The sequence below is a fragment of the Sinocyclocheilus rhinocerous genome, unplaced genomic scaffold, assembly GCF_001515625.1.
Source record: "Sinocyclocheilus rhinocerous isolate Xijiao unplaced genomic scaffold, SAMN03320098_v1.1 scaffold2019, whole genome shotgun sequence".
In the NCBI taxonomy this organism is placed as follows: Eukaryota; Metazoa; Chordata; class Actinopteri; order Cypriniformes; family Cyprinidae; genus Sinocyclocheilus; species Sinocyclocheilus rhinocerous.
Window position 1 is genome coordinate 313,511 of NW_015660491.1, and position 11,921 is coordinate 325,431.

The window sequence follows — 11,921 nt, forward strand, 5'->3', positions numbered from 1 at the left end:
CAAAAAAAAAAAAAAAAAAATCAGGGTTTGAGTCAATCATCTACTCAGTTTAATCATGGGTGTGTGAAGAATTAGTGTAAATGAAAAACAAGCCATCTACTGACTGACCAAACACTGGATAAACAGATGCATCATGCAGATCTCTGTACTGTAAGCGTTCAGTCCATAATGATAAACATACATGCAGCAACACAAACAGCTTGATCCAATCTCATGTCACTGAAAAATATCTCCAGAAATATTGTAAAACTATCCATTTCTTTTAATATTCAAAGATATCAGCTATGCATTGATAGATTCACGAATACAAAAACCTGAAAGCACCAATGTAAGAGCTTATGTCTACGCTCAATAGCACTGTAACAAAAGCTAAAATATTAAGGAACCAGGAAGAATTGAGCACCTTATTTGTACCAGCCATCACAAACCAATATGTACTACTAGTAGATTATTTCCATAACCAAGTCATAACAACATGGCATTTCGTTTGTATGTGTATATATAAAAAAAACGAATTTGTGTAAAACTTTCTTGATTTGAAATTAGCTTACGACGTCTGAAAAAAAAAAAAAAAAAACTGGACTTGTCATACATACAGGAAATATATTGTGTCAAACTCACTCAAACCCTCTGCGTTATGCTGGAAAACCCAAATCTCATGGACATGATGGAGCCAAACTTTAAACGCACTGTACAAAAATAGAGCAAATCCACTTCAAACAAGTTAAAGCTAGGAAAAAAGTGAATTTGGTTTTATAAAACTGCTTGAAATGTTAGTCAAACAAACATTCACAGTAGAGTTGGAGAAGAAAGGCAGGAGAGCGGGTGGGTTTCTGCATAGAAATCAGCTCAAGTCTGAGTGCGTCTTTGGGTTTGGGGAGGAAGAAAACCATCGTCCAGGTCGTTCTCATCCCTGCAGACACAGAGATGAACAGCATTACAATCAAACTCAAACCAGATCTTTCATCCATGCTGAGATCTTCATTACATGTCCTTGAATGAAGATCTGATCACAGCCTTGACATTTTAGTTTGAAGCAGGGTTGCACTGGTTCACAATTTGTTTTCTGAAACGCTGGATGTGAGGGTAACGACAGCAGCATTGGGGAAAGAAATAAAAACAACAATAATAATAATAATAATTTAAAATAAAATATATTAAAGGGGTCATATGATGCTTTTTAAAGATCATTATTTTGTGTATTTGGTGTAACAGAATACGTTGACATGCTTTAATGTTCAAAAAACACATTATTTTTCAAATACTGTACATTATTGTAGGTCCTCTATGCCCCGCCTCTCTCAAACGCTTCGTTTTCTACAAAGTCCCTCCTTCTGACAAGCGCAGTCTGCTCTGATTGGCCAGCTGACCCAGTGCATTGTGATTGGCCGAACACCGCAAGCACTCGTCGGAAATGTAACGCCCCTTACCATAATCGCGAGCTTCATCTTTCAAAATAAATGTAAAGACAGAGCCCGAAAGGGGAACAGAGTCGCGTGACAGACACAGTGATGAAGCTGGTATGTGTTTGCAGTACACAAGCCACGGTTAAGACAGCTGACTCCACTGTGATAATGTGACCCTCTCTCTCTCTCTCTCTCTCACACTCACACACACGATGCGCAAAACTCCGCATTTGAACAGTCAATAGCAAATACTTAAACTAATAACAAAACAGTAGCTGATTCAGAAGCGCCAGATTGTCATAGCAAAGTCAGAATTACCTCCTCTCCTAGGTTCACGAAACGGTCGGTCATAAAATGCATTGCTGTTCTGTTGTAAGTGATCTTAAAGATTCCTAAATGCATCTACTTTCGGAAGGCCAAATAAAGTGCTTTTGCTTTCGCACTGAAACACACAGCGTCTCCCTGACATGCTGCTTCAACACTAACTGCGGTTACTGAAATCACGCCTTCTTTCTTTGCGTGAACATTTGGGCCGCATTATGCTAATATTTCCACATAGTGAGGTAGATATGTGGGGGCGTGTTAGAACGAGCCGTTTTAGGGGGGCGTGGCAGAGTCTTAACTTTGATAAAGAATATCTCTTTGGTTTTGAGACTTTAGTCTTTGCAACTTCAGGGATCTTATCTATGCACAATCAGCTTGTAACACTCCAAAGAGAAAGGAAAACTTGAAATCGCATCATATGACCCCTTTAATAATAAAAAATAAAAATACATAAATTCTGTATACACGTATACCAAATTAACTAATAATAGGTTTGTTTTGCAGATAATTGCAAAGTGGATTTTCCTGATATTTAATACACTTAATATCGCAAAACCAGGAAAAATTGAGCACCTTATTTGTACCAGTTACCACAAACCAAAATGTATTACTAGTGCATTATTTCCAAGATATTACATGTAAAAATGATGTTAGAGACAATCATGATTTAACAAATAATAAAAAACAGGAAAAAAAAAAATCATAATTTTACAGTACACAAATACCAAATGAATTAAAAATAGGCTTCTTTTGTTCTAAGTAGGGCTGGGAATCATTCCAAAAAGAATCGATTCCTCGATTCCGAGGCGTTGGCAATCGAGAGTCAAGGGGAATCGACTCCTCATTCAGAGCCTTTTTCAGTTCAACAAAGCTCATCTATGGGTGCCTCTCAAACGGAAGGCTGCACACATTTAAATTCACGAAAATAAACTGAAAGAAAAGGAGTCGGTACGGAGATCATCTGAATTTTAGGATGCAGCCTTCCGTTTGAGAAGCACATTCACCTCCCTCATGCTCGCTAAAAGCCGTAATTACGGCTTTTTTTTGTGAAAATTTTTTTATTGTGAAATAAAAGATTATTTTCATTTTTATATTTTTATTACCATTGAGGGTCTTGATCTTATTACCATCTAAAATACTATTTTTTTTAAAACATTTCTATCAGCCACTGATAATTATAAAAGAAAACGTGACGAGCATAGATCAGAGGCCGAGAGCGCATCTGATTGACAGATAAACCACGAGCTCTATCAGTTATTAATGTTCTGGTTATTTTGTTTCAGTGTACAGTTTGTTAATATTGTGCAAAGCATAACTTACAGTCAAAGTAAACGTCATCATTCAGCTGAACTGTGCACATTTATTTTAGACACTTCATGTCTTGTTTAATTCATGCGATAAACGCATGTCCCTGCTGAGCTGTGGGCTATGACTAATTTCACGAGCAAAGCAGACAAAATTACAATTTATGTATTGTCATTTTTATTTTATTTTTTACAAATAAAGCTTCATATTATGAGAAGGATACTTTCTACGACCTTTATCCTGCAATCATGGTGAGATTATAGATTCCTTAATCCTTAAAAATTTCGGAATCGAACAGCCCTAGTTCTAAGCATAATTGCAAATTAGATTTTTGCTTAATATTTTATGCATTTAAGTCCCAAATGCCCTAAACTGAAAAATGACAGCAAACTATACATTTCTACAATCACTCAAAAATAGTAGTAAAAGTAAGAAAGTAGTTAAAGAGATGTTAATATAATTTAATAAAATGATTATATATATATATAGGTCGATACAAACTGAAAGGAATTATTTTTCATCCCCCTCGCTAAATGAAGAATCATCCATTAGTCTGGTTTGTTTTCTCTTACAGCTATACAGACTCAGTTTCCTCGTCGGTGGACTCTTCCTTCAGAGATCTGGCCTCGCTGGAGGCTTCCTCCATGTGTGCGAGCATGTCTGCCATGAGTGCTTCCTCCAGCCTCTTCCTCACGCTATACACCAGATCTTCCTGCTTCCTGTGGACGATGCAGTGCATTTCAATCAAGCATTCGAATATCTGTCATCTTCATCAAACAGCATCTGAGATTAGTGCTCATTATTCTACTGTAACATACTGGAGCTCAAAACATCCTTCCTAGCCCAAAACTGCAGGAACCACTATTATTGATATACTATTAATAATCTGTATTACACTTTATTTTTTATTTTAATATTTTCTGTTTTCACTTAAATTTGAGTTGAAATATTAGTAATTTTGTTGTGTTTTCGTAAAAATTTTTTTTAGTTTTTTTGTCTACACTTAATTTTTTTCTTTAGTTTAAGTTATTTTAGTACTTCAAATTAAACTGTTTTTTGTCATCTATATAGTTTTTATTATTTTTTTATTTAGTCGTAGTTTGGTTTTCATTATTTTAGCACTTCAAATTAAACTAAACTGTTTTTGTCTATATATTTTTTATAAATTTTTATTTAGTACTTCAAATTGAACTAAACTGTTTTTGTCTATATATTTTTTATAAATTTTTATTTAGTACTTCAAATTGAACTAAACTGTTTTTGTCTATATATTTTTTATAAATTTTTATTTAGTACTTCAAATTGAACTAAACTGTTTTTGTCTATATAGTTTTTATTCATTTTTATTTAGTGGTTTAGTTTTCATTATTTTAGTTCTTCAAATTAAACTAAACTTTGATTTTTGTTGTGTCTATATAGTTTTTTTAATATATTTTTATTTAGTTGTAGTGTAGTTTTCATTATATTAGCACTTCTGATTATATTTTTTAAATTAATTTTTATTTAGTACTTCAAATTGAACTAAACTGTTTTTGTCTATATAGTTTTTATTCATTTTTATTTAGTGGTTTAGTTTTCATTATTTTAGTTCTTCAAATTAAACTAAACTTTGATTTTTGTTGTGTCTATATAGTTTTTTAAATATATTTTTATTTAGTTGTAGTGTAGTTTTCATTATATTAGCACTTCTGATTAAACTTTTTTTTGTCTATATAGTTTTTACTAATTTTTATTTAGTTGTAGTTTAGTTTTCATTATTTTAGCACTTCAAATTAAACCCAATGAAAATTAGGAATGTTGCTAAAATAAACAAATAAAATAAGTTAAAATTATTTGATAAAACAGCTTATTTTATTAGACTAGCTGAAATATTAATAATTTTTTTCTGAATTTGTATATATTTTTTTATTAATTTTTATTTAGTACTTCAAATTGAACTAAACTGTTTTTGTCTATAGTTTTTATTCATTTTTATTTAGTGGTTTAGTTTTCATTATTTTAGTTTTTCAAATTAAACGAAACTTTGATTTTTGTTGTGTCTATATCGTTTTTTAATATATATTTTTATTTGGTTGTAGTTTAGTTTTCATTATATTAGCACTTCAGATTAAACTTATTTGTCTATATAGTTTATTCTTTTTTATCTAGTTGTAGTTTTCATTATTTTAGCACTTCAAATTGAACTGTTTTTGTCTATATATTTTTTAAATTAATTTTTATTTAGTACTTCAAATTGAACTAAACTGTTTTTGTCTATATAGTTTTTATTCATTTTTATTTAGTTGTTTAATTTTCATTATTTTAGTTCTTCAAATTAAACTAAACTTTGATTTTTGTTGTGTCTATATAGTTTTTTTAATATATTTTTATTTAGTTGTAGTGTAGTTTTCATTATATTAGCACTTCTGATTAAACTTTTTTTTGTCTATATAGTTTTTACTAATTTTTATTTAGTTGTAGTTTTCATTATTTTATTTTAGCACTTCAAATTAAACTAAAATTAGGAATGTTGCTAAAATAAACAAATAAAATAAGTTAAAATTATTTGATAAAACAGCTTATTTTATTAGACTAGCTGAAATATTAATAATTTTTTTCTGAATTTGGTTTTCGTAAACAATAATAACCCTAGGTTAGACAGAAAAAAATCAACACACATCAAAATGAGTTTATTCCTAAATAGCAGAAGAATGAAAATGTGTTTTACGAATCAGAGACTGTTATTGAATGATAGGGAAGTTATAACCTGCACTGGATGTGACATTAAACTCACAGAAGAGAGCGGTTTCTCACGTCACATGTAATGATGGCGTTTATACAGATGTTTTAAAAGACTCAGCAGTAAAAAACAGCCTGTTTTAAATATATTTTTATTTAGTTGTAGTGTAGTTTTCATTATATTAGCACTTCTGATTAAACTTTTTTTTGTCTATATATTTTTATTTAGTTGTAGATTAGTTTTCATTATTTTAGCACTTCAAATTAAACTTTTTTGTCTATATAGTTTTTATTAATTTTTATTTAGTTGTAGTTTAGTTTTTATTATTTTAGCACTTCAAATTAAACTTTGTCTATATAGTTTTTACTAATTTTTATTTAGTTTTCATTATTTTAGCACTTCAAATTAAACTTTTTTTTGTCTATATAGTTTTTACTAATTTTTATTTAGTTGTAGTTTAGTTTTCATTATTTTAGCACTTCAAATTAAACCCAATGAAAATTAGGAATGTTGCTAAAATAAACAAATAAAATAAGTTAAAATTATTTGATAAAACAGCTTATTTTATTAGACTAGCTGAAATATTAATAATTTTTTTCTGAATTTGGTTTTCGTAAACAATAATAACCCTAGGTTAGACAGAAAAAAATCAACACACATCAAAATGAGTTTATTCCTAAATAGCAGAAGAATGAAAATGTGTTTTACGAATCAGAGACTGTTATTGAATGATAGGGAAGTTATAACCTGCACTGGATGTGACATTAAACTCACAGAAGAGAGCGGTTTCTCACGTCACATGTAATGATGGCGTTTATACAGATGTTTTAAAAGACTCAGCAGTAAAAAACAGCCTGTTTTACTGTAAGAATCAGACACGTTAACCTTAGAAAGGAAAAAAACATCCTAATATATGACCCTGGAGCACAAAAGCAGTCTTAAGTCGCTGGGGTATATTTGTAGCAATAGCCAACAATACATTGTATGGGTCAAAATTATAGATTTTTCTTTTATGCCAAAAATCATTAGGATATTAAGTAAAGATCATGTTCCATGAAGATATTTAGTCAATTTCCTACCGTAAATATATCAAAACTTAATTTTTGATTAGTAATATGCATTGCTAACGGTGCGTTCACACCGCCGCCGTCGAAAGCGTCAAAAATCGCTCTGGCCGCCCTGCCAACAACGCTGTAGAAAGATTCGTGGACGCTCTGACGTAGATCGAATGCTTATCTTGTATTTAAAGGGGTCGCAAAGCAAACACGCTTGTTGATCTTGTGCAGACTGACCACAAGGAGGATAACGTTAAGTTAACCTCATTAAATATTTTTGTGGATGAAGTATTAAGATCCTTTACCTCATAATGTATAAAGCACTAATACCACACTGTAAAAATACTGATTTAAAGGTTGATTTAAAGGTTTTATGTCCCTGTACGCAAACAGGGACACGTCATAGGATTTTTTTTGCACCCTCAGATTCCAGATTTTCAAATAGTTGTATCTCGGCCAAATATTGTCCTATCCTAACAAACCATACATCAATGGAAAGCTTATTTATTCAGCTTTCAGATGTACATATTAAAAATGTACCCTTATGACTGGTTTTGTTGTCCAGGGTCATATATGACAAAGCTTCTCCTTAAGGCCCACTTTCCTGCACAGTTTAGCTTCAACACGCCTGCTTGGGAGTTTCTAGTGATCCTGCAGACCGTGATCAGCTGGTTTAATTAGGTCTAGAGTAGGGCTGAACGATTAATTGCATTTGCGATAATATCGCGATATGAAAAAAAGCGATTTTTCAATCGTAGAGGCTGCGATTACACTCGGTCACGTGACACGCGAGAGTAAAGAGGTGTGGAACATAAAGAGCTTTAAAAAAATTATTGCATATTAAATCGCAATCGCAATATTGGTTAAAAAAAAAAAAATCGCAATTCGATTATTTTCCAAAATCGTCAGCCCTAGTCTAGAGCTAAACTCTGCTGGACTGGACAGCTCTGCTTCACTACAAACGCTGTGGAGTGTCAGCTCGTACCTGATGTCTTCATCCGTCACCATGAAGGCTTTGCACAGAGGCTGTGTGGTGTTGAGCCAGACTCCGGGGTTCTTCTCCACCGCGGCGGACAGCTGACCCGTGATGGGAGCCGAGCTGGTGTGCAGGGCGCTCGCTAGAGCCGACAGCAGCGTGTTACCCGTGTAACCCGGACCCACACCTGCCCATTCAAACATCACACAGCTTACAACCCCAACACTGCAGTATTCAGTCTAACCATTTCATTTCATTCAGTGTGTATGAGAGCTGCTCCTCCATGCTCACCTTGCAATCCTTTAGGAAGATCCATGGTCTTCACCAGCTCCTCTGCGATATCGTAAGTGTTGAGTCCACTCAGCTTTTTCTCCCAGAACAGCTGGGAAATAAACAGACCAAAAATGATTTCATGTTTGCATCACAGGAACTAATTGACTGGACTGATGTTTTATGGTTCTTTTTTATCTTTTTGGAGCTTGACAGCTGCAGTCATTATTAGTAAAGTTTGGGGTCAGTAAGGTGTGTTTTTTTGCTTTAAGAAATATTTTTATTTAGCTAGGACACATTAAATTTATCAAAAGTGACAAAGTATGGAAGCCTGCTTCCACCACAGGATAAAAAAAGAATTTTTTTTTTAAAAAAAGGTAATTGCAACTTTATATCTCACAATCTTTTTTTTTTTTTGCAATTCTGAGAAAAATTGCAAGATAAAAAGTCTCAATTACCTTTTTATTTTTTGTTTATCCTGTGGCAGAAACGGGCTTCCGTAGTAAAGACATTTATAATGTTACAAAAGATTCTATTTGTTCTTTTGAACTTTCTATTCATCTGTGAATACTGTGCAGCACAACTGTTTTCAACATTGATAATAATCAGAAATGTTTCTTGAGCAGCAAATCAGCATATTAGAATGATTTCTGAAGATCATGTGACACTGAAGACTGGAGTAATGATGCTGAAAATTCAGCTGCGCATCACAGAAATAAATTACAGTTTAACAGATATTCACATAGAAAACAGCTGTTTTAAAATATAATAATAATTTAAAATTTTACTTTTTTTTTTTTTTTAATCAAATAAATGCAGCCTTGGTAAGCAGAAGAGACTCTTTCAAAAACCATTATAAAAATCTTACCGACCCCAAAGTTTTTGAATATATATTTCCTTTGTAAACAGCTGCAGCAGATGTGATGTTCACCTGTCTGGGCTGCTCGACAGCTTTCTGAGGGTCTGTTTTAACCTTGTTGCTGGGGTGATTTGTGACCTTGGTGACGGGCTGTTTAAAGATGGACGCCGTCTGTCGGACCGGCAGTGACGTGTTCAGATCAGGTTTACCCTGAAAACAGGCATCCGGACAAAAACATTACCAGTGTTGGGCAAGTTACTCTGAAAATGTAATCAAATGACTGATTACTCCTTTTAAAAGTAATCACGTTACTGTTCTGATTACTTTATTTCAAAACTAATTAGTAACGTTACTTTTTTCTCCATTAAACTAATGAAATCCCAGCATACACGCTCCCGATAAATATTTGTTATTAAAGCATCAACATTCACAGAACACTGTTATTTTTAACTAAAGCAAGCGGCTGCTGCGTGCATGGTTTGGCAGAATGCCAGCAAAGAGCGCTGCATTTATAATCTCTAAAAGACATCTCCGTTCATCGCAATCTCTCAAATCTCTGTTATAACACAATAAATATATGCATAATCAATCTTTCATAATGTCTACAATTGGTGTGTTATAATGAAAGGATTCATGAGCACGCAAATTTCAGCACTGCGTTGCTCAACGCTGCAAACACGTGTTATAGCCTAAATAGAAACTCTGCATACGCTCGCACCTGTTAATGGATGAAAGCGCACTTTCACTCTCTGACAGCAGATGGCGCTAAACTGCAGAAATAATAATAATAATAATAATTCATTTAAATGCAGCCGTTACCCCGGAAACCCTGTAAACAAAGCAGCTGCACTACTTTCTGTTTCTGAATCGTGTTTAAATGATTTAAACAGCCATTCAGATTTGTGTATTTGCTATGATGTTCATCACAGCGCCAAATACTTATTAAATATACTTAATATTTAGACTTAATAGGCTATTTATTTTCAAACTTTTTTTTTACATTTTAATCTGGACTACAACATTCCCTAGATATTGTTTGAAAGTGTTTTGATTCTTTATTGTTCGGTCACGCTTTACATTAGGGCTTCATTAGTTAACATTAGTTAATTCATTAGTTAACATAAACTGCCAATGAAAAATTCTTCTGAACATTCATTAATCTTAGGTATTCCAATATTTAATAACAGGATGTTAAAATCGAGAGTTGCAACTGTATTATTTAATGAGCTAACATGAACTAAGACTTTATTTTATTTACAAAGATTAGTAACTTCTGTAGCAAATGTAGCTATTGCTCATTGTGAATGTTAATGCATTAACTAAGGTTAACTAATGAGGTCTTATTGTAAAGTGATACCTATTGGTCTTTATAGTTCTTTTGCACTTTAATCTGTGTAAAACTTTTAACTTTATACATTTTTCTGTATTGCTTTATTGCATTTAAATGTTCAGTTATTTTTGTTATAAGAAAAAAGTTATTAAACCTGTTATACTGTATTATGACAGCACTTTTTTTTAAACTAAATTTCAATATCGTGATAATACCGTATACCGTAATAAAAGCATTAGCAATTAATCGCAACATGAGAATTTGATACCGGCATATCCCTACCAACAGCACAATGCAGAAAGCAAAAACTGCAGAGCGCTTCATTCAGTCAGACGCGTTTACCTTGCTCTGACTGTGATCGTGGTGAATCCGCTGCCTGTTCTTATGCAGTTTGCTCATAAGCAGCTTTCCTGTGCGGAAATCAAAGGAGCTGAGATCCATGGAGTTTCCCAGATATCGGGCCAGCTGTGGTTTACTCCGAAACTTCTTCCCTGTTGGACTAAGAAGGAAATGAAAGATCAAGAAATATTCCTTATTGTCCAGAATGACAACTGCACTTCCACTGCATAACCAGTCAGCTACAACCCAACAAATCCATGTTTTACAATTAATTCTAGTGTTAAACAAGAAAGATAGATATACATTAACATTTTGCATGTTACAAATATAATAAAAACAATTATACTAATAAATAAATAAATATACATACACATATATATATATACACACACGCTGCTGTTCAAAAGTTTGGGATCAGTAAGATTTGTAATGTGTTTTAAAGAAGTTTCTTCTGCTCATGATGGCTGCATTTATTTGATCAGAAATACAGAAAAAAAACTGTAATATTGTGAAATATTATTACCATTTAAAATACTGGTTTTATATTTTAATATACTTTAAAATAATAATTTATTTCTGTGATGCGCAGCTGTATTTTCAGCATCATTACTCCAGTCTTCAGTGTCACATGATCTTCAGAAATCATTCTAATATGCTGATTTATTATCAATGTTGGAAACAGTTTTGCTGCTTAATATTTTTTTTTGGAACCTGTGATACTTTTTTCAGGATTCAAAATAAAAATTATTAAAATAGAAATATTTTCTAACAATATAAAGTCTTTATTAGCATTTTTTTATCAATTTAACACATTCTTACTGGATAAAAGCATTAATTTCTTTAAAAAAATTAAATAAAATAAATAAGAAAAAAATTGCTAACCCCAAACTTTTGAACGGTAGTGTATATTGTTACAAAAGCTTTCTATTTAACTTTTGTTGTTACAATTTTTAAACTTTTTATTCATCAAAGAATCCTAAAACAAGCATCACAGGTTCCAAATATATATATATATATTAAGCAGCAAAACGGTTTCCAACATTGATAATAAATCAGCATATTAGAATGATTTCTGAAGATCATGTGACACTGAAGACTGGAGTAATGATGCTGAAAATACAGCTGTGCATCACAGAAATAAATTACAGTTTACAATATATTAAAATAGATTCACAATAATAGTTTTTTTCCCTCTATTTTTGGTCAAATAAATATAGCCTTGATGAGCAGAAGAGACTTCTTTAAAACACATTACAAATCTTACTGATCCCAAACTTTTGAACAGCAGTGTGTATGTATGCATATATATATATATATATATATACATATATATATATA

The 11,921-nt window shown here is 32.2% G+C and overlaps 1 protein-coding gene across 2 annotated transcripts in view; it reads right to left on the reverse strand.

Moving 5' to 3' along the window:
• Positions 1-93: 93 nt before the first annotated feature.
• LOC107724987 (methyl-CpG-binding domain protein 3-like) overlaps positions 94-11,921 on the reverse strand; it is a 12,828-nt gene continuing 1,000 nt past the window's right edge. For both annotated transcript variants that reach the window (XM_016534102.1, XM_016534101.1), the window contains exons 2-7: positions 10,587-10,743; positions 8,987-9,124; positions 8,077-8,167; positions 7,795-7,972; positions 3,608-3,754; positions 94-913 (exon numbers count right to left, since the gene is read on the reverse strand). In XM_016534102.1, the coding sequence (XP_016389588.1) occupies positions 3,610-3,754; positions 7,795-7,972; positions 8,077-8,167; positions 8,987-9,124; positions 10,587-10,743 (709 nt within the window). In that variant the 3' untranslated portion in view covers positions 94-913; positions 3,608-3,609. The remainder of the gene's footprint in view (positions 914-3,607; positions 3,755-7,794; positions 7,973-8,076; positions 8,168-8,986; positions 9,125-10,586; positions 10,744-11,921) is intronic.